The 22,334-nt window shown below is 43.5% G+C and overlaps 1 protein-coding gene across 2 annotated transcripts; it reads right to left on the bottom strand.

Annotated features, from left to right (window-relative positions):
* Nucleotides 1–1,217: 1,217 nt before the first annotated feature.
* On the bottom strand, nucleotides 1,218–21,800 carry SHOX (SHOX homeobox). 2 transcript variants are annotated; one of them, XM_063304369.1, is made up of 5 exons: nucleotides 21,494–21,800; nucleotides 17,256–17,464; nucleotides 9,350–9,407; nucleotides 9,179–9,270; nucleotides 1,218–1,463 (listed from the first exon to the last, which is right to left on the bottom strand). In XM_063304369.1, the coding sequence occupies exons 1-5, from the start codon at nucleotides 21,798–21,800 to the stop codon at nucleotides 1,218–1,220; spliced, it is 912 nt and encodes a 303-aa protein (XP_063160439.1). The 2 variants fall into 2 exon arrangements, with proteins under 2 accessions (XP_063160439.1, XP_063160440.1); XM_063304370.1 differs by having other exon boundaries at nucleotides 9,182–9,270.
* Nucleotides 21,801–22,334: the final 534 nt, after the last annotated feature.

Raw genomic sequence — 22,334 nt, 5'->3', positions numbered from 1 at the left:
GGCAATAAATGATCATTCTTAAGTCTGAGCACCAAGGATCAGGTAACAGTTCCTACAGGGTAGGTTACAAACAGAATAAGAATGTGTTGCTATTTTTCCCTTTTAATCTATAATATTTACAGTATTGCACTTTACTGCACTTAATTGCATTTCACTAAAAGTAACACTGCATCAGTATTATGCTTTTAAAACTGCATGTCCATCTTCAACAGATGAATCAATCCCTCTAGATCCTGCAAGCCAAGGAGTTTTTTTTTCCTTAGAAATCCAGACATCTCGAAATCAAAGCAAGGAAGTTAACCTGTCCTTTTGTTACAAGCTTATCTGCTTGCTTGATGGTTAATTATTACTGTGTTCATTATTATTGTTCCCACTGCTTGGATCGCCTTTGATTTTTGTGTCTTTTGTCTCTCAGACTTTTGTCGTTGTTGCAGCTCCTTGTGAAATATGTATCTGGAAGGCCTGCTTTGTTCAGATTAAGCTGCCTTATCTGTGATATGAAATTCCACATTTAAATTTAAGCCAGTTTTGCAGAAGCAGCTCCTTAGTTCAGGAGCAATTCATGAAATAGCTAGAATATTGTTGGCAGCTAAGGAGAAATGTCACTGTAATGGAGACCAGCCCCTGGGAATTGTTTCAAGCTTGGTTTTTGTTCCAGATTTCCAAATGGTGTTAGAAGTTAGGCACATGCACAAGACTGCAAAACTGACAGCAGTAAGCAGCGTTAGGCTGACACAATGATCACTTTGGCCATGGTCAAGCTGTCCCAGGTTGTCCCAACATTGAAAGATGCCACATGATTTGGAGAATTATCCCTCTCATCTTCTTTCCTCCAAAAGTATTCTTGATTTTTCTTTTTTTTTGAGTTGTTATTTATACCTAGACTTCAGACTCAGTATGCATCTGGTGGGAGCAGAACAGTTTAACTGCAATCATCAGCACTAAGCACTTGGCCAAAATCAGAAAGGTAGACAAGTGAGTCCTTCAGTCCTCAGATCAACTGAATAACTTCTGACATCTTGGAACAAAAGAGAAAGAGGAAGAAGAGGAGGGAGAAAAGGAGGAAAAAGCAGCCCAGTGCTGATTGTGCATCTAAAGGACTCCCAGGCCTTTCAAAATCTAGCACTCGTCCTTGTCTCAGCCAAGCACGGATGACAGCTGAAGAAAAGGAAACTATTGTCCATCCTGGCCATGAAACTGCTTCCAGAAAGGAAATGTCAAAGCCCCAGGGCCTCAGCATGTTTCCGGGCCTTGAGCCTCAAGTCAGCAATACTGGAATTCTTGCTGTTGCTCTTGGCGGCTGCAGCCACAACTGCAGCTGCAGATGCAGAATCAGCCAATGAGGCGATTGGGAGTCCAAAGGGAGGGGGAGGGAACATCAAATAAGGGGCATGAGCAGCTAGGTGAGGATGGAGGTGTGGGTGGGCATGGGTGACCCCCTCCAGCTGCAACTGAGCTTGGACCTGGAGGAAATAAAAGAACCATAAAGAAAACAGATTATTAACAGGAGATATTCCAACAGAGGGACAAATGGGCGTGTCAGCCCTACCAGACCAGAAAATCAACTCCTTGGGTAGACTAGAACTATATTTTATTGAGATAGGCATGACCACAGAATCTTGCAAGTCTGATTATGGTATCCCTCCCCATCTTACGCCCCAGTGAATCAGAAAAGCATTTGCCTGATCCGCTTCCAAATATTATCTTGCTTCTCAGGGCTTAAAGAATGTTTCAGACCTCTTTGCATATTTCTGTCAAAGTCATCTCCCTTACTCTTTACAGGGCATTACGCTGTGGCTTTGTAAATGATTACTTATTTTAATAACTGTAATTCTATGAGGGCTGAGTCTTCACCATTTATCTGTCTGGGGCACAGAACACACAAGTATGAGAAAAATAGCTGAGGAAACAATTCTATGGCTGAGTAAGGAATTTGCAACACTTTAATTAACTTCATATGGTACTTAGCATCATCTAACTAGTTCCCGTAGGTCCATTCTTGCACTCTTGGGAATAGCTAATTCTTCATCTTGATCAGCTTGAAGGAGAAAGGGAGAAAGAGATGGGATGGGGTGGCACCAAGAGAGGCAGAGTTAGCTAATGATGCAAACTCTACTCACACCCAACAATGGGTTCATCCTCTACTGCATCCAGTTCCATCTCCTATTAAAATCTGGCTCCACCCATCATGAACGGCAGGTCAGCTTCCAATGGTTCAAGAGCCCTTCACTGAAAAAAAGTCTTTCCACTTCTGCCTTAAAAATCAATAGCTGCCAGGCAGGGTTTTGACAAAATAGGTGTGTCTTCTTGCCAAATTGTGGTAAATTACAGGTAGGAAAACTATAATCCTCTAACTCTTCATTCTGTGGCCCTCAGAACTCCCCTAAGATCATACTGAGTCTTGGTAGCATTTGTAGTGATTTTTCCATAAAACAAAGAGCAAAACAGCTGTGTTAAATCTCGTCCCTTAAACCACTCCTATGAAGCAGGCTGAAAATGTTTAACTCTACCCCCTGGTGATGTTACAATATCACTGGGTATCACTCCTGCAATCCAGAGAGATCTTTTTTAAATGAAGCATGGCCTACAGACAAGAAAGTTATTCATACTTACAGTAAGTGACCCAAATATCTGTAAACTAATACTGTATTGCAATAATGCTGTCGGTCTTTTTGTTTGTATCACTAATATCTGAAAATGCACAGATAAGCAGTTACTCTCACAAACAGATTAAAAATAAAAAGCACGTAATCAGGATGCATTTATATGTTTTCTTACAACCCAGCATTTAATCTACCATTGCACAATGCCACTGTCTGAATGCAGTACTCAAACATTCTCTTTCTTGCTGTATTACCCTATATTGGTTACTGTAAATATCAGTTACTAAGGTTGTCCTTTTCGGGAAGTACTGCAAACTAGATTTTCCAGATAGAACCTCTTCTCCTTCCTGTCCCCCACCCACCCCAGGTCTGGCATTTGATGTTGCCAGGCAGAGTCTTAAGGAGTTACCCGTCAAAAGATAGCATGCATCTTATGGCAAAACTAGGTTTATTTCAGCAGAAGTAATATGATGATGAATTTAACCTCAGTACAAAAGCTCTCATCTTCTCACTTATTGGTAGCATAATACCTTAGGTATGGCATGTTAGGTGTTTTTAAACAATAAAAAATTTAATAACAACTTCATAAAGACAGCTAAGATGAAATATAAAATATTTAGAAGTAGACAATTTATGGGATGTTTACTTGATCACAAGAGCCCCTATGTTGCTTTTTTTTTCCTTTTAATATACTGATTACCTCCTTTTCCTTTCCTTTCTGTATTTTTATTCTCTAATCTGCTCCACATTCTCCCCGGATTCTTAGCTTTCTGCCTCTTCTTCCTATAATAAGCATCCAGTTAACACTTTACTTGCAAGTAAAAGCAACAATTGATCATTTCAACACATCTTTCCTTCTCTTTCAGCTTAGCATCACTATCATTCCAGGACACAGGGTTTAATCAGAAGGGCTTATTTCACCTTAAATATATAAACAATTCTTTTTTCCCCCTGTCTTCATAAAGTATCTGTAATCACATTTCTTATTTTCAGGTATGTATTTTCTGTTTCATCCATAGTTGCAATTTTTTTGTTTTAATATCTTTCAAGTCTTTGCAAACCTTCTTTCCATAAATGATATCCAGTTCTGGTTTAGTTTTGGTAGTGTCCTTTTGTCTGTGCTGAATTTCTTCCTTTGGTTTCCTCTTTTCCTAGCAAGATGGGAAATGTCTATAACTCCAGCAACTGTTGGCTCAATGGGGATGGTTGAAGTTTTATCACTTTCAGTCCTCTGCAAACAGCTGGAACATCCAGCACCAGAGTTGCTTTCAGATCCAGTTCAATCCTCCTTCCACTGATTTCTCTGCTGTTTCATCATCCATTTCTTCCTCTTTTTCTATGTTAGCAGCAACTTCAACTCTTTTTCGTTTGTTTCTATTTCAGGTGACTGCTCAGCATCTTTGGAGAAAGAATTTCATTTGCACCTGAGGGTAGTGTTTCCCTTGAATCCAAGGTTTTGTTAATAATCTTGCAAATCCATTACCACCACTTCTGTGGCATTTCCCACTTTCTGAGCAAAAGTTGCAGCTGTTTTGCCTGCTTCACCTGGCATTCAACTCCCTAACAGCTGTCCCCAGTGACCTTTTTTCTAGTACTCCATCTGAAGCTTTTACTAATGTCTCTACTGAATTTTCTGCTATTGCATCTTCACAGCCAAAACTGCAATCTCTTCTGCTTTCTCTTCTATCTTCTCCAAATTTCTTCATTCTTTTAATACTTCTTCTACAGAGACTTGTTTTTCTACACTGTTGCCCCCAATGCTTCCTGCAGCCTCTTCTGCTATTACGAGTTTCCCCCTTCCACCCTTTCTACAGCCCTCCCTTCTGAGTGAGCACAAGGGATTCTTCTAGTATGCACATAAACCTGCAAATCAGGACTCATGTTATCCCTTTCTCTAGTAAATGGCATGAATTAATGGTCCATTGCACCTACTTCAAACCACAATGCTTCCACTTCATTATCACTCTTGCCACTGGAAATTAATAAGGATCTTTGCTTCCAAGCCCTTGTAAAGTTACATATGGATGAGGGACAATGTTTATTCTATCCATTAGTTCTAATCTTGTGACAGCCAAGGAAGTATCATAGTCTACCACTCCCAAAATATTTTCTTACCAAAACTCACAGGCTCTTAACTTGCAACCAAACTCATCAGACCAAAAAAGGTTTCTTTCTTGTGTACAGGTCTTTCAGAGTGGACTAAAAAATAACGATCTCATATCTGCCAAATCTAAATGGAAGCTCCTCTCTATTTAGTACCAACTGATCCATTATCTTCAGCAGCTCTGATTACTGAGTTTGGCCTCCTATCTTTTATTTTTAATCTTTAACTCATGGAAAATAAAATTAGTCCACATGTATTAATTCTATCTTTTCCTTGGACTGTCAATCTCAGGCCATCTAATCATTTCTTTACAAATGCACCAACTATTCTGTTCTTACGAGAAATATTTATATCCTATTTTACAGGCAACTTAACTCATACTATTCCCAAGTTTCTTACACTCCAGAGTAAGTTTATTGTTTCATACCAAGGGCAAGCTAAAGAGATAGTAGACTCAAAGTACAATAGAGATTCCTGCAGTTCAAAACAGATGCTGCAGCAGAGAATGATAAAATTGTCAGAAGTAGAATGGAATGGTTTGGAATGGCAAGATAAATAAAGTTGTGATTTTCAGCTGCTCTAACAAGCCTGTGGAGGTCTGGTGACCACATCTTCTAATGGGGGATTTCCCAGGTGTCTGATCCCTGTAGGTAACTCTGGGATCTCTTGGGATATAGTAGGGCAATCAATGCCAAGCACTGGAGGACAGATTAGAAAGGGATGAATGACATATGCAGGATAAAACAAGGCACTTGGGGCAAAACACCCAATGAGTAAACTCCACAAAAGAGTTCCCTGCTTTCGGTACAAAGATCTAAACATATTCCTGAAAAACAACAGGTCGGTTTAAAAACATTTATATGCAGTTTGTTTAAGGGCAGAATATGAAACAACGTGTTCTTCAGGAAGGTTATTGTGGAGCTTGTTGGACCTCGTTTAATGAAACTGGAAGCGAATTTCACGAAGTCCGCTGCTCCCAAATTCTATCTTTTAGCAGGTTTCTCAGCAGCTGACAAAAAGATGGAGAAATCTTCCCCAGGCATATAAGAGGCACAGTCCTTAGGAATAACAGTGTATTTCAGCTTTAAACTGCAACATTTTCTGACTGCAAGCCTTTTTATCTTTCATCTCAATTCTCTTAGCCTATTTTGTCCCCCAAAATCTGGAAGATAAGGTACTTCACTGAGTTGGAGTTTCTTTTTCTTTTTTAATCAGTAACAGTCTCCTTTCTCCATTTGTCTCCCTCATACTGAATATTCCGATCCTTACATTCCTTTGGTTTGTTCATTGTCCAGTGTCTGGCAGTCATTTCTGTTTACATCATTTCTGTTTCTTCTTTTTTCCCTATGTAGCTATCTACTATACATTTCCCCTTTTGCCCCTCATTCTCTCTTAATTCTTCTGATTCTTGCTCTTCTTTTCCTTCAGGCAAATTCTTCCTTCTGGAATTTGTATCGCTTTGCTCTGCTATCACGTGCCAAAATCAGGTTCATTTACTTAGGAGTTTACTTGGGGAATAAAAATGTAGAGGATAAGGATGACCTTGATGGAGATACAGTATGCAGAAGCTGTTGCCTAGGCAAAAAGGGATGAAGCAATTTTTAAGTCCAGAATGTCCAGACAATATTCAGAAGTGGCTCAAACACTTCCCTAATTCATTGAACTATAAGGAACAGGAGGACATACTGCACAATCGGAGTTGCAAGATTCTGTTCTAATAGCCAAACTCAATAAAATTATCTTTTAGCCTTCCTATGGAATTGATTTCATGATCTGGTCTACCTAGTGGGGCTGACAACAAATGAGCGTTGCTTAAAATGTTGCTGCCACCACTCCAAAATGATAACCACAATATAAGGACTTAATATAAGGTTAGCTCATTTCTCACTGTAATATCAGAGCAGCAGGACAGGAGATATTATATTCTTCATCTCATTTATTCAGAAGAGCAATTGGATATGAACAGTATGGCATATCAGTTTTTATTTAGGCATAGAGACTTCAGTGCTTATTTACAAAATAATAGTTTACTTTTTCACAAGAACTGATAGAGTCTCTTTCCTTTTGTTTTAATATCTACTAATTGATTCTTTTTCTTTTCCTTCCCCCTTCTTGCTCTAATCCAGAAGTGTCCACAGAATTGAAGACTTTTATCAGAATTTTATCAGAATGACTAGGGCAGCATCACCCCGTTTGAAGAAAGCTCTGTCTCTTTTGTATACGTATACAATGTCACAATGCACATACAAAAAAGGGGCAAAGCTTGTACTGCAAGAGCATGTGGTTTGGGTTGTGATGGCACAATGCTATTTCTGTCATTTGGTCTCTATGCATCCTACGCACACTTCTGCTCTAATGGTCAGTGATCAACCATTGTTCTTTTTACCATTACATATAAAAATGTATCCAGTTAATTGGTCACCTGCATTCCACTAAAGTAGCATACAGCTATTCTCTCATTTTCTCCTTAACAGATTTTCACTAGAAAGAGAAATAACATAGGAACTGATATGAAAAGATAAAGATTACAAATATAACACAGTGAAGTCTAGAGCCACTCCTAAAATTCCACAAAAAAATCCACAAATAAGGCTAGACGATGATTCCATAACAGCTTATTCTGACTACCACCTTACTTACAGGACTTTTACAAAATAGCTAAGAAAAATTGTTTCCTGAAAAAAGAGGAAGATTAAATATTTTACCAGAACTCCTCTGAAGAACTAAAACAGGAAAACACAGACAGGCTTATTTCATTCACCCACTAAATTCCTTTCTGCAGAAAGCCAGAAATGATGGTACTTGTTTAATTTTAAAAAGAAGTTAAGTAATAGCTTCAAAGGTAGCCAGGCAGAACTGTTGTTATTATTAACGGGCTTTTTTAACAGTCAACAAACTCTTATGCAGAAAAATGACTCAAAAGCAGTGATATATATAAGCTTCTTTTTTAATAAGAGGTATGAATACACTTGTTTTTACATAGCTATCTAACCTAGAAAATATTGAAATTAAGAAGAAAGACAGAAGAGTAGGAGGAGATCGGAAGAAGAAATGTTAGATACCCAAGAATACGGGATCAGTGTCCAAACGCTGACACAGCTCCCTATCTGTTCCCATTATTTTTATTTGCCCTTCTCATGAGCAAAACTGCCTTCCTTGTGCTATTTGAAACCAAGCTGTTCCTTATTCAACCAGTTTCTGCAACAGGCTACATCTGCAATAATTATGAAATTATTGAAGATAGAGATAATATCTTGGGATAGGGCAGTGCAACATTCTGTGTTAAGGCCCCTTCCTCTCAGATATTATTTACACAAGAATCCTCCACAGTTCCCCCTTGATTATGCTGCCCTTACCTTGTTCCACATTTTAAACAGCTTTATAGCAACTTTGACTTCCAGGAAGTAACCAGTACTTCCTAACTAATCTGCCAAGGAGTATGAACTTTATTCTGTTTCCCTCCCAGAGATATTTGTATGAACAATGTAGCCTTGATCAGTCATGGACATATTTTGCAGAAGGGGGTGCCTAAATCTTCAGAGGGGTAGCACAAAATACATGCCACTAGCTACTCATCAGTCAGTCAGCACCTCACAGCATGTTTCCTTTCCCCACCAGCAGAACAAGATAACACGCTATCCCAGCCAGGCATTACTTTGAAGCCACAAGGGTTTAGCTATGCTAAAGATCCATCGTAATACATGTAAACAAGTTTCCTTTGAATCTGACTCCACCTGACTTCACCAATATATCCTATCCCTGTAGTTTGCCACTGCCTTTTTCTGGAATATTTTTTCAACTTCCCAATCCTTTTCCTGGAGCTCTCCGATCAAGTACTAACCAGGCCCGAACCTACTTATATTCCATGTCCAGACAAAACCAGCCCTACAGAAGAAATACAAACAGTATGTGGCTTTGAGAGAAGGAAGAAAAATAACCAAATCCTATTTTCTGCTCGCTCAGACTACACACTAAGGATGTCTCCTCAACAGCAGAAAGGTTGCTTGCTCTTTGCTTTCACTGTAATAATTTGTTTTGGATGTGTGCCTTTTCTGAGTGTTCAAAAGGCTGAAATTCAACAAATGTGGTACATTTGTTCTTCTCTTCTCTTGGCTGGATTTTTACCTGTCATTATCAGAAGCACAGTATGTATTTTTGAATCAAACTGAGATGCTGGCCGCAATTGGTAACCATAAACTATAGTTACAAGACAGACTCAGAGGTTTAAGCACACGTATCAGAAGACCTACAGAATCTTGAGGGGCTGACTTTTAAATAAACCTGCTCTACTGAAAATCTTCCTGAATTCAAGTCCAGGGAACCAAGGCACCAGGAACCATTGGCAGTGAAAGCACCTCCATGTATGGGCAGAATACATCCCTTTGTCACACATTCCTTCCCTCCCTCTGCCCAAATGCAACTTAACAGCTGACTTAGGTCAGCCTGGAGATGAAAAGGAAGAAAAACGAGCTACCTGCTGGAAAGGCATCCTCAGGGCACCCATGTTCACATATGGGGCCACTCGGCAGGCATCTAAATGGCTGGCCGTCCCCAAGATCACACCTGCAGGCAGAGACATGGATGGGTCAGGAAAGAGCCTTCAGAAAGGTCAGCCTGCCCCCCACTTCCTTCCAGGATCTACCTTTGTGCATCTGGTTCTCTTGTTTCCGACATTTGGCTCTTCTGTTCTGGAACCAAACCTGCCAAGAGAGGAGATGAGATTTTGGTAGTAACAAAAGCAGTCAGCAGCAGCATTGAGATAAGGGAGATCAGCCCAATGACTCCCCAAACTTCCTTAAAAGCTAGAAGACAAGGAAAAATGTGCGGCTGCAGAAAGTTAAATGCTGGGTAAGAAGAAAAAAGCTCTGAAATTGTTGTTAGATGTGATGAGCAGGTGAGGACAAAGGTCTCAAATAACTTTTGTTCAGTTCTAATACTCGGAATAAGTTCCTGAGCACAGAATCTTTGCATTTTAGTGGACTTATTTGATATCAAGAGAGGGTTTTCAGAAAAGTCACACACAATAGTGCTCACAAGCCTAAAAACCTGTTCATCAGGGCGAAATGAAGCTCAAGAAAAAAATAATCATCACTGGTATAGGTAACAGGCAACTCTGTAACAGTACAATCCCATGTGGGTCTACTCATAATTAAATCTCACTGAGTTCAAGCAACACTATCATTCTTAAAGGAAATGCAACGGGATCTTGACTTTCCTCTCCACTTTTCTCATGTTACTCAGTTGTGGATCTGCCTTCCCCAATCTGCTGCTCTCCATATGTGTTGTTACTACAAGCAACAACAGCCAGGGCTGGGGATGATGGAAGTTGTAGTCCAGCATATCTGTTTGGCATCCAAGTGGGGAAAGCTGCTCTGCTTACATACTGGTATAGTGCAGAGTAAGGGGACTGCTTCGAACCATCCCGATGTGATTTCTTAGCGTTGGAAGGATGCTGGGCATTCATTCCTCTCATAAAGCTAGTTGCATCCACACCTACTTAGCTGTCCCAGTTCTGTGCTACAGTGGGCTGAGTATGCCTCTCCCCTCCCTGCCGCCTCTCTTGACTAGGTCGGCAGCCTGAGTCTTATATAACAATATGGGCACAAAAGGCACTGGATCAAAGTGATACAAAATGACTTTTTTCCGGGAAAGCGCTAGAGGTGCAAATAGTTTTAGCTCCTTCCAACAGGGGAGATCCAATTAAAGAGCCTGCCGGCAGGGGAGGGAGGATCGTGGCCACTGCTGCTGCTATGATCAGATCCTCAGCATCACCTGCTGCAACCTGGGAAGGTCACATCTCCGTTCTACGCCGGAATCACCGCTAAGGAGGTCTTCATCGACGTTCCTGAACAAGCCGTAAGAAGTTTCCTTAAAGGAGGTAGAACCAGACTCGAAACTCACTTCGCAGCCTCTCTCTCTCACATATGCTTGCTTGCAGACCAGGCCCGTTCCCAGGGAGGCTGCTGCCTCTAAAGGGCCTAAGAAGGAGCGCAAGCTGCCTCTCCAACCCAACGGCTGGGCTCTCTAAATAAAAACAACCACCTTCCCTAACGTGACAGTCCTGTAGTGGCCTACACACGTGCTGGGAGCCCACCTTTACAGGCTAAAGTGCCATGGAAACTGAAATGGAAGGTTCACTACAATAGCAAAGATTATGCTTACCGACTGTATGCCTTCCCTGCTAATGTGGAGCCCGGCACTCCCCTGCAGCGTGCTGGGATTTGTAGTTCAACCTCGGGAAACCGCTTTGAAAGGTCTCAGTTTGGATTTCAAGAATGGGGTGCAAGGCATTGCTCTTGTTGTTCCAAATTTAACTGCAAACTACCAACCTTGTTCATTTTCCTGGAGTAGCATGGGACTGCTTGGCCAGGAGCCCGGTTTTCCTATCATTTCAGTTTCCCAAAATCGCAACCATATGGATAGTGCACACATTTTTTTTTAGTTTGCTTTCTTTTTAGACAAAGCAAATTGTTTCTTTGGCCTCAGGGACTTCTGTAGGAACTGCTATTTTATCCATCAAGTGAATTCCAGAAAGAACAGTATGAGACTAATCCCCCTATTGAGAAAGTTGAATTATGTCTTCAAGGTTGTCATTGCTAAACTCACTGTTCTAATAGGATTTCTACTATTCTGTATAATTTGGAGTATGTGTTTAAATTATCTAATTGTTGATCTACAGTCCTGATCTACACTCCAGTTCAACCTCAAATGTTTGCTTATTTTGACTACTTTTCCCTGGAAGGAGTCCTATGCTAAGTTTAGGAAAATGAGTCAGGGTGAAGTGAAACCGGTGTTTCTCAACCTCAGCAACTTTAAGATGTCTGGACTTCAACTCCCAGAATTCCCCAGGCAGCATGGCCAGCTAGGGAATTCTTGGAGTTGAAGTCCAGACATTTTAAAGTTGCTGAGGTTGAGGAACACTGAGTGGAACTAACTGCAGAATAAATGGCATTCCAATAGACTTGCACATTTGAGTTCAGGGCTCTTCCCAGAAAGTCCCTCTAGAAAAGTAAGTCTTACAAGAAAGAAATTGTCTATTACAAGAAAGAAAAATAGGGAATAATGTTGCTACCGTAAAGCTTTCTCCTTCAGTCTAGTACTTCAAGATGTGCTGGGCCAACTCCCAAGATTCCTAGCCAGACTAGCCATGTTGTTTGAGGACTATGGAAGATGAGATCCTACACATCTGGCACAAGGTTAGGGAAGATTGCTTTAAAGGCCTGGGTAGTTTTTTAGATGTGAATCTTCTTAACATACACAGAAATAATTGAGAGGCTAATTTCTAGACAGCCAGTTTGGTGTAGCGGTTAAGGTGCCAGGCTAGAAACTGGGAGACCGTGAGTTCTAGTCCTGCCTTAGGCACAAAGCCAGCTGGGTGACCTTGGGCCAGTCCCTCTCTCTCAGGCCTAGGAAGGAGGAGGCAGTGGCAAACCACTTCTGAAAAATTTTGCCAAGAAAACTGCTGGGACTTGTCCAGGCAGTCGCTAGGAGTCAACACTGACTCAGAGACACCAAAAAAACAAAAGCCCTGAAGAAACTTCAGATTGCAAGCCCTGCAATTGTTGAGAGTGAATTCAATTTTGAATGTCACATCCATCTACCTGAAAACTAATTCAAATTGCAACACTTTAGTTATCTCCTTTGATCATGCTTATTCATGATTCATTGAATCATGTTTTTCTCAAAGTTTTTGGGATTCCCACACACATATTCTTCCAGCTAGGTGGCAGCACCTACGTAACCTTGGCTGATCAGGAGAAAGCTAAGCCAGGTTGTACCAGGGTAGTACTGTATTTAGATGGGACAGCAGTGGAAATCCCAGGGCAGTAGAAAGTTACAAAAAACATTTCAGAAGAAGGCAAAGATGAAGCATTTCCATACCATTGCCAAGAAAATAGCCGTGTCCAAGTGGTCACCAGGAGAGGAACTGGACTTGAGGAAGCCTACCTTTTTACAACCTGCTGAACCTATGTTATGACATGTGGTTACAACAATAAACTTATTTATTTACTTACATCCTGCTGAACCCTAAAGTCACCACACTGGCTAAGTTCACAACATCCACAAATGTTGTAGTAAGGGAAGATGCAATTCTGGTTGCGATGCAAACACAGTCACTGCAAGGCACTATAGAAAGAACACAGTCCTGTTGATTTTCAGTTGGGTCCTTAAATTTCTGCTTTAATGGGGCTAAGGATCTGAGGTTAAATCCACAATTAGTCCATATCAGGTGGGTGAGATGTAACTCTGTTTTGTTGGCATTCCTTCTGGCTGTTGAAACAGGCACCACTTCCAGCAGGCAATCACAACTTTTCCAGATCTGGGTTTAACAAATTAATATTAATCCTGCCATCCCAGCTGATTCATTGTATCTTAAAATTGCTGCAATCCAGAAAATCTGTCCTTCCCCACCTTCTGGAAATGCCTTCTTGTGAAGCTAGGGCTGTTGCTACATCTCACTGGCCTGCTTGGTAGCCACGGAGTTTATTCCCTGCAAGAAATGTTTCAAACCTGGTTTGAAAGGCTGCAGCCTCCCTGCAAGACCTTCCCTTTACTTCCCCAACCAGCCAGCCACTGCCTGTGCTGGAGACAGATCAAATCTAAGAGTTGAGTCTGTGGCCCCGCCCCCTGCCGAGGACTTCTGCTTGCCAAGTTGATCATACGCTTAATTAATACTAACTGCACTTCCTACATCACATTTCGCCTCCAAGCTTTCTTCAATTGCCTTAATGATGGCCATTTACAACGGAGTAATTAGTGCAAAGAAAGGCTTCCAAAGACATTAATTACCCAGAGGTACTGGAATGGGTTTCTTAAACAGGAATTGGCCGTCTTTACACTGGAGCACGTGGGATACTCTCCCCTTCCCCTGCCGCCCCCCCCCCGCAGTCGCCAATATGCGAGACGTTGAATTAATATTCCGAGTGGTAGAATTAAAAAGAAAAAAAAAAGAATCTCTGAGCGATCCTGAAACTTTTTAAACAGGAGGGGGTTTTCTGCTCTTCGCTGTTCTCCTCTAGTCTTTCTCCCTAATAATCAGCACCACCGTCCCCGGCTTCCTTTAAGAAAAGGTTCCCGAAATGTTCTTCCCGGGATAGGGAAGACTCCTGTCCTAGCGACGTCAAACAAACTAACATGTCGAATCTGAAACACCTTCCCTCCCCCTCCGTTGGGAAGGGACGCCTTCGATTTCAGTGCAACTGGGTTTTTCGTAGGCGTGTCTCGAGACTCACAGCTTTAATCAATTTCAGACCGAGTGTTTCGGATTCAACTGGATTTTGTTTTGACCGAGAGCAAAACGAACTCTCCCTTGAAATGAAAACTTCCACCACAATCATCATCAACAGCGTTGACATAAAAATAAGTGATAATATCAATCAAGACAAAATCTTGATCTTATAAAGGCAGGTCAATTAATTGGCAACTGTTGACGGACTCTCTAATTTGCTTTCACGATTTAAAAAAAAATAGACGGATGTGCATTCAAGACGTTGGGAAGGGGGAGCCTTCAGCTCCCTTGGCGGAAGAGAGAAAATGGCCAAATTCTAGAGGTTTGAGCTGACCAGTACACCGAAATGAGGCGGGTCCTTCCTTCTGTACATCGAAGATCAACCTGCCTGTCGCTGCTTCGGGGTAGAGGCCCGACGCCACTCACAAACACGGTCCCTCTGCCAAATGGGGATCTCTAGAGCGACGGGTCTTCTGTAGCGTAACTCTCCCTCTCTTAATACGACGCCTCGAGCGCCGATTCCAAAGCCCTGTCTCACCACCACCACCACCACGGCCGTGAGCCCCGCTCTTGCACTCGGTCCCGTTCGCGTAGGCCCAGGGGCTCCGAAACGGCAGAACGCCCCTTCCCTCCAGCTCTGGAACAGGCGGAGGAGGCATGGAAGTGATGAATTAGCCCAAGCGCCCAGCCTTCATAAATCAGCCCTGGTGTGATTCCCGATCAATTCCAACTAGTCATGAATATGCTAAGTAAAGCGCAGGACAGTGTTTTAGACAGTTATTTCTTCATTAAGGATCACTCAGTGATTTCTTTCACAAATGCTCTAATCTGATTTCTTTTTGATTTCCATTAGAGACAGTGAATAATGACATTTAATTTAGCCCTGCGCCATAAAACCCAAAGATATTTGCTCGTAATTGAATTACTGCCTACCCCTCACTACGGTCTCATAACTTTCAATTATAACACTGACAGCTGGGCGATATGAGTTGCCGGTACAACACTAAAAATAAAAGGTTAATAAGGAGTAGCTACCGTAGGAGCTCCAATTTATTTGCAGCACATTTCCACACTAAATTGAAACTAGATCCTTTAACAGCAAGGGACAGGCGCTATTGACTGGGATTGGAAGGCGATTGTGGAAGTACTAAAATATCTGTTTTGGAGTGGAGAGGTGTCCATCTAGTCTTTTCCGTTCCTTCCTTTCTTATACCAAGCATGAATAAGACCTTGATCCAGTTCTATCCAGCACATCAAACCCTGTTTATGTTTTAATTAAGGACTGTCGCTAACACGGCCCATTCTCTTTTAATTATTTCTTTCCTTTCTTTCTGGGTGTACAGATTTTATGGGATTCATTTGAAAGACAATTTTGCCTGGAGGAGGTGGTTAAAGGGAGCCAGGAAGAAACCTTCCAAAAACTTGCAAGCGCTTGGAATGCCAATTTTCCTGTAACTATGAATATCCTGTTGGGGTGCTGGACTAACTCCAGTAATAAACTGCTTTAAAGTAGGAGTGCAGAATTCAATTACAAGTAATTTATTTTTATTGAAATGCTACAAGTAATTTATTTTAAAGGAAACATTATATCAATGCACTCTCAAGAATATTACAGGAGCCTTTCTCTTGTAAGGAGCTGGACAAGATGGCATAAAAGTTGATGTCCCCTTTATCCAAAGTTTAATCTCTTCATTCATTTATCTTAGGTGATTAGATAAATTTTTGGTTGGTTGGGGGGGGGGAGAACTGAAGCCACTGCAATCTTCTGGACTTCACAAAACAGCTGAAAACCTGGTTTTGTCACCGTGCTTGGAGTGGGGAGAGGAAGAGCCATTCTTGGAGCTGGTTAGTTCCCTGGCCCTGCAGGGAACGGCCTTACCTCTTTGTGGGTCAGCAGACAGGCTGAATTTGATCTTTTTTTGTATTTTATATTTATTGAGTATTGGTATTATTTCTAATTTTATTGAATTTTAAATTGTTTTTATTGTGAACCGCCCAGGGTCCCTTGTGTGGGCGAGATGGGCAGTGATAAAAATATGATAAATAAAATAAAATAAAAATAAAAAACCTTCTTGGTCATTTGCCTTGCTACTGTTTCTTTTCCAGAACCAGCAAATCTACAAGAATTATCCCATTACATGGCTTAAAAAAAGAAAAGAGTATCCTACTTATTTGGAGGGGGGAATTACAAAGAAACTATTATTTTAAAATCTAAACGATCTTTTTTCCTTGAGAGTATATGCACATCTCTAGAGATCTAAATCTAGTCGTTAGTTTAGAACATGCACAATAATATGGAGTCCACGAGGGGGAAGTCAACCTGATGGAAACTAAGGAGGGTTTGAAACCAAAGCATCCCACTGAGGTTCTCCCCAGGGTGCTCCTCTTCCTCCCTCACCTCACAAAATAGGCGAAGAAAATCAGTTTTGTGAAAGCTCAGTAAAAACTCACTGGGCATGATTTTCCTTCACGGGTCTTTGCCTTTAAAACCTCGTCTCATAAATCCACAGGTTTATCAAAACTCCTTTCTTTACGTAGTATCTGACTGAATGGGTGGATGTTACTAACGCTGGCCTTCCTTTAGCCTGGTTGGGGCATTTGTTCAACCTCTACTTCAGAAAACAGTGAATCCACGGATTCTACCATCTATGTAAATCCATAAGTTCAACAGTTTCAAGAACAAAAGTCCGGATAAGTAATAAGTGTAATTACTAATAAGTAATTACAGCTATTTATATATTTTGCTGCCATCTAGTGGTCGCCCGGATTTCTTCTGCCTTGATATGGCAACCCAGAGATGGGTGGGTGGATGGAGATCACGACACAGGTCACAGATGCCTTGGCGAATTATCAGTGCATAATTCAAACCTATTCTTGAGGATTTGGAGACGTTATATTTTAAGGGGCATCGGGGAAGGGAGAGCAGATGGGGCCCTATGAATTCATGCCCTTGTTATGCAAGTCAAGTAGAGACACATTTCCCCCCGGCTCTGGATTATCTACTCCCAAAGCACCCAGCGTTCTCCAGACCCGTTGTCCCGGCCCCGCCCCGCCACCGAGCGCAGGAAAAACAAAAGCGAAAAGCGAAAGGTTCTTTCGCTCCTGGCTGGGTCTACTAAATCAAGCACCTGATTGGCTAGAAGTGGGATCAAGGAGACGCCGAGCGTTCGGTGGAAACGAAAGGCTCCGAAGGGGCAAGAAGCCGAGCGCACCTCCCCCGCTGCCATGACACGTGTCCTGATGTTGTTCGTCACGGAAACGGGTCTCTGCGCTAAAGGTCCAGAACAAGGGCCGACGGACGACCTCTCTTCCTCCTTACCTGCACCCGAGCTTCAGACAGCCCAAGCCTTTGGCTCAGCTCCTCCCTCATGAAGGCATCCGGGTAGTGCGTCTCGTCGAATAGCCTTTCCAGCTCGTTCAGCTGTTCTAGGGTGAAATTTGTTCTGCTCCTCCGCTGTTTCAGTTTAGTCTGGCCGTCCTCATCTTCGGATTTCACCTCTTCCCGCTTGTCTTTGCAGTCGTAGATCCCTGGAATGGGGAGAGGGAGAGGAGGAGAAAGTGCAGACATCAGCCCTGGGTATCAGAAGCCTCTTCCAAAGGGGCAGAGGTTTTCCAACTAATCGAGCAGGCGATTGACCCACTAGCCCAGAATAAGAAAAGGCGAGAGAGTTTCGTTCTGATACTTCGGATGGGGTTCGGTCAATATTCGTTCATAAATCTGAGGGAAGCTTTTAGAAGGTTTATTCTGTCGCAAAGACAATCCCAGGGCCTCGCGGCATTTCTCTTCTTTGATAGGAGACGGGGTGGTGGTCTACAGGCGAACAGGCTGTGCAACGGGGGTGCCTTAACCTTGCCATCTGCGTGTTTGAAAGAAGCGGAAGTTGGTTACTTATTTCCAGCTCTTTCTTCGCGGGGAAATTCAAAAGACTGAGGCAGCTCCGCCAATCAGAATGTTAAAATGCTAGATCTGATATTTAGCATAGAATTAACCCAGATCACATATCTCGTTAATCAGGATACCGTCTGCCCTTCATGATAAACCATTCAGGGAACTGATAACAAGAAACCAACTTAAGTCTCATCCCTTACTATAAGCGAAGTATTTTCTCCATACATACATAAAATCTCCTTTGAGTTCGGCACCTGTTAACTTCATGGACAGGTCCATGTAATATTCTTAGCAGAAGTACAGACGTGGTCTGTCAGAATGTGTTTTCAATTTCCTTGTTCAGCCTACAGCCCGAGGATTTCTGGGTGGTGTCCTATCCAAGTACTAAATGCTCTTAGGCTTGGTTTTATTTTAAGACCAGCCCAAGTCCGCTAGGTAGCAGAAATGGGTTAGCGGAGCTGGGAAGCACCTCAAAAGCTTATGGGTGGACGGACCTTCGAGCAGAGGTATAAAGCCATTCCATACCTTCCGCTCAAGCAAGAGTTCTGGGAAAGAATGTTAAAAGAACAGGAAATTAAGGGGCGCGGGGGGGAGGCAAAGTCTCCATTCAAGAGATGGTGAGGGGAAATGCCCTAACTGGGTTGGGATGCTATTATACTCTTGAAACCTTGGGGGGGGGGGGGGACATTCGTTTAAATATTTGAGAAACTCACCTGCTTAAAAAATAAGCATATGGCAGACGGTTGGAGAGTCTCCTGTATCACTTTGTTCAAATGTTTACAGATCCGAAGAATTCCGTTCTGCCTGTTGTCCCCTCCCCAGAGCTATCTCTGACGGGAAGGAGCCGTCGCCAGACATCAAAGGGACTGCTACCAGGAGAAACACACGAGCACGCGCATAGCCCCCAGGCATCACCCTAGCGCAAGGGGCTTGTCGAGGGCCACTAAGCGCAGGAGGAACTGGAAGGACCCGGGAGGCCTTTGGCCGGCGCGGGGAGGTGGAAGGAGGGGAGCGCCCTTTTCTACAAATTCAGGAGGAAAGGAAAATGGGTGGGCTTGAGCTGTCCAGTTGAAAAGAAAAAGCGGTCGCCCAAGGCGCTGTCGTTGGCGCGGGGGCAACCTGTAAGGCTAGACCAGGCCAGGCCGGGGAGTGATCGGTCGGGGTCGGGCCAGAGGATACCAAAGGAGGCTGGTGGAAGGGAGCCCTCTGTCCTATTTCTGTCCTGGGGAAAGCACCGGGTCTCCGAAGGCATAAGGAGAGGGGCCTCCCTCTTGACTTGGATGGGCTGCTCTGGAAAGCTTGGGGTCAGTTTCCCGGGTTCAAAAATCATCTTATTCGGAAAATGAGCGCGACTGAGCTCCATTGGCTCCCTTTTCTAGCAATAGTTTTCTCTTGGTACTGGGGCAGGCAGCAAAGGAAACTCCCAGGATTTCTGTTCTAGCTGGCACAAAAGATGTGCGCCTTAGGGACGGGGTTCAACATAAAAGCCCCCTAAAAATGGCTGCAATTGGAAACGGGCAGCTGTTTCCCTCTAACTTCCGCCCCCCAACGCACCTGAAATCAACACTGCTGACCATAAAGCTAAAACTCAGACGCTATTTTTCTTCGGAGACACACTGGAAAGTCATTTCGAAGAGGTTTCATCTGCTGCAGTCCAAGAAAATTGTAGCGGAGATGCGCTTTTTAAAGACCTATAGCCTACTTGAATTCCCAGTCCAAGTCTCTCACGGAGCATAAGGGGTGAGGGGGAACCCGTACGACCGAATTAAGAAAAAAATACTTCCGGACTATCAGCGCTGGCAGTTAGGTTTTTCCTCACCGCGACCAGGTCAAAGCTGTAGGAATCTAATCAACTGTGGTCACGAGCACCCGGATCTTTTTCAACCCGTCAAGTCTCGGTCCAGGGATTTTCACCGAGTTCCGTGGCACTGACTTCCAGCCCAGGATCTCCCCATTTCCCACACAGCCGCTTTTCCTGCAAGCGCGTTCGGGTGTTTTATCCAGGATGTGTATTAACGCCGCTGGATGGACCTTTCCTTTTCTATGAAGTCAAGCTCTCTGGAGCTATGAGCCCTGTTCACTTCAGAATGCTGACCACAGACACTGATTTGTAGCGGAGTGTGTGGGTATTATGTGTAAACAGCATGTTCTATGGTAATACTGGGTCACTTGGGAAGGAAGTGATAAGCACTAAAAACACTTTCCTATAAAGTAATTGTATATATATCTGTATACGGTACATTTTCAAGATTTGATACATGTGACATACAGACTGTGTGTGTGTATACATATATTTTGGGAGGTTATACACACATGCATATGTTGTAAAATTATTGAATCTTCACAGAGTTTTCTAAATAATAAGGATGCTTTGGATCTGACAGCAACTGAGTATCTTGAGTAATCGTTAGAACTTCATTTATATTCAGTCATTCTTGAGCTGATAAACAGCTAGAGATCGATCGATCTAAAAATCATTACAGTAAGACCTCTGAGAATGTAAACTATCACTTCATCCTAAAGCTAAGCTCTCTTTTAGATCATAACAGATCTAATAAACAAACAAACAAAAAGCATAGGACAAGTCCAGCTGATACTACATGTGGATTTTAGCGAAAGGCTCTTTCTGACAACGATTAAACATCTGAAGGTCTGAACACGTTTATAACAGAGTTCTAAATACAGTTGGACTTATCTTCAACAGACATGTCAAGGTTTGTGTATAAATCGCCAGATAATATCAGTAATGCCAGTTCCCCTGCATTGCTTTAGAAAACAAGAAGAATGGGAAAAGGTTCTTTTAAGAAACGGGATTACAGTTTTTAAAGGAGTAATCCTTCCCTGTTCTACTTTTATTACTAAAGCATTCACCACAGAAACTGCCATAAGCCGGCGGTGCTTCCGTTTCAAACCGAACAGTTACTTGTATTTAATTCTATCAGGTATGCCCAGGAGCAGAAGTGGCGTAAAACTCCGCCTAAGCGGCCGAAAAATGCTTGCTTAACTTCCTATATTGGTTTCTCTTTCTCCTTCTTTTCTGTAGACTGTATTTCAAGAGTCCTGTTCTGTAGTCCTAACTCAGAAAAGCTGGATCCCTATTCAGCTCGACAGACCCTTGCAGGTCAGGGCCGAAAATAGTACGGTATTCGGGGAAAAGGCATAGCATCATCCCCGTCTCCACTCCCACTAAAAGAGAGATTTGCGGAATATCCTATGTGTTCCTTTGCCTCGCAAGCCTCCGGCCAATTCATCTTGAGCTTATTAGCCCCCCCTCCCCCCAGTTCCCCACATCTCTTTAATGAAATAATTTTAGCCATTCCACGGAGAACAAATTCTGCCCGCTACTCCCACTTGAAGTTGGCCACGAAGGAAAATAGACCGCGCGGGAGCCGAAAAGGAAAGCTGCTTCTATTGTTTAAATTCGCCTGATGAAAGGAAGGGGGAACTAGGACTGATGAAGTTTGAGATTCGTGTTCTTATTTGAATGGTCTTCGTTGCTGCTGCTATTATTATTATCGCTACTCTTATTATTACCATCCCCGTCGTCCCATCTCTATTCTACGGAAGAGAGAGTTTCGTCAAAGCGGCACCCGGAGGAAACACGGGGTGGCCCAAGAAGGATGTGAGGCATCTGCCGGATGCCTGGGGGGTGACAGATTCCTCTTTACCTTCCGAGGTCCTGCTGGCGTGGTTGAAGTCCTTGAGCTTGTCCTTGTCGCTCTCTCCAGGCTCTTTGAAAAGGTGGACCGGGCAGTGGGGGCCGCCCTCGGCCAGCTCTTGCAGGCTAGTGGCATCGGAGCCGCCCAGCTCCCGAGTCCGCGCCAGCCCGCTCTCCAAAACTTCCCGGTACGTGATGGACTCCTTCTTGTGGCCGCCGCCGCCGCCGCCTCCACCTCCGCCGCCGCCGCCGCCGCCGCTGCTCTCTTTGCTTTTCTGGTCAAAAGATTTGGAGACAAATGCCGTAAGTTCTTCCATGGCGACCCGGCCGGGAAGGGGGAAAAGCCGGGCCCTAAAAAACCCCGCCGCCACCAGACCGCCAGGCAAGCTCGTTCCACCGCCAGCGATCCTGCTGCTGGGCTTTGCGCTACTCGTCGGATGCGGCTCCGCTCGGGAGTCCTGGCCGTGGGGTCCCTCTTGTCCAGGCTGGGGGGGAGCCGGGGAGAGAAGCGCGCACGCGCGCTCCCGTCTGTGTGTGTTGTGTGTGCGCGCGCGCGCGCTCAGACGGCCCTTGTACAAGAACTCGACAACCAGAAGAGGCTGGATCGGGGTTAGATCACTCCCGCTGTTATTTATGCCTTTCAATTTGAGATCCCACTATTTATACCGGGCTACCTCAGCCCAGCCCCCCAGCTTTCGCTGTCTCCAGCAATTACTGCCTCTTTCCGAGTCGCAAGCAGCCGCCGAAGAGCGATTTCCCCCTCCTCGGGCCAGCAATTGGCTTGCTTTACGTTTCATCACGCGTTGGCGTCCGCTGCACCTTGATTTCGGGAGCCAAAGAGTAGAAAGAGG

The sequence above is a fragment of the Candoia aspera genome, chromosome 5 (assembly GCF_035149785.1).
Source record: "Candoia aspera isolate rCanAsp1 chromosome 5, rCanAsp1.hap2, whole genome shotgun sequence".
Classification (NCBI taxonomy): Eukaryota; Metazoa; Chordata; class Lepidosauria; order Squamata; family Boidae; genus Candoia; species Candoia aspera.
Note: the sequence above shows the minus strand (reverse complement) of the source record. Positions and strands in the feature narration are given on the sequence as shown.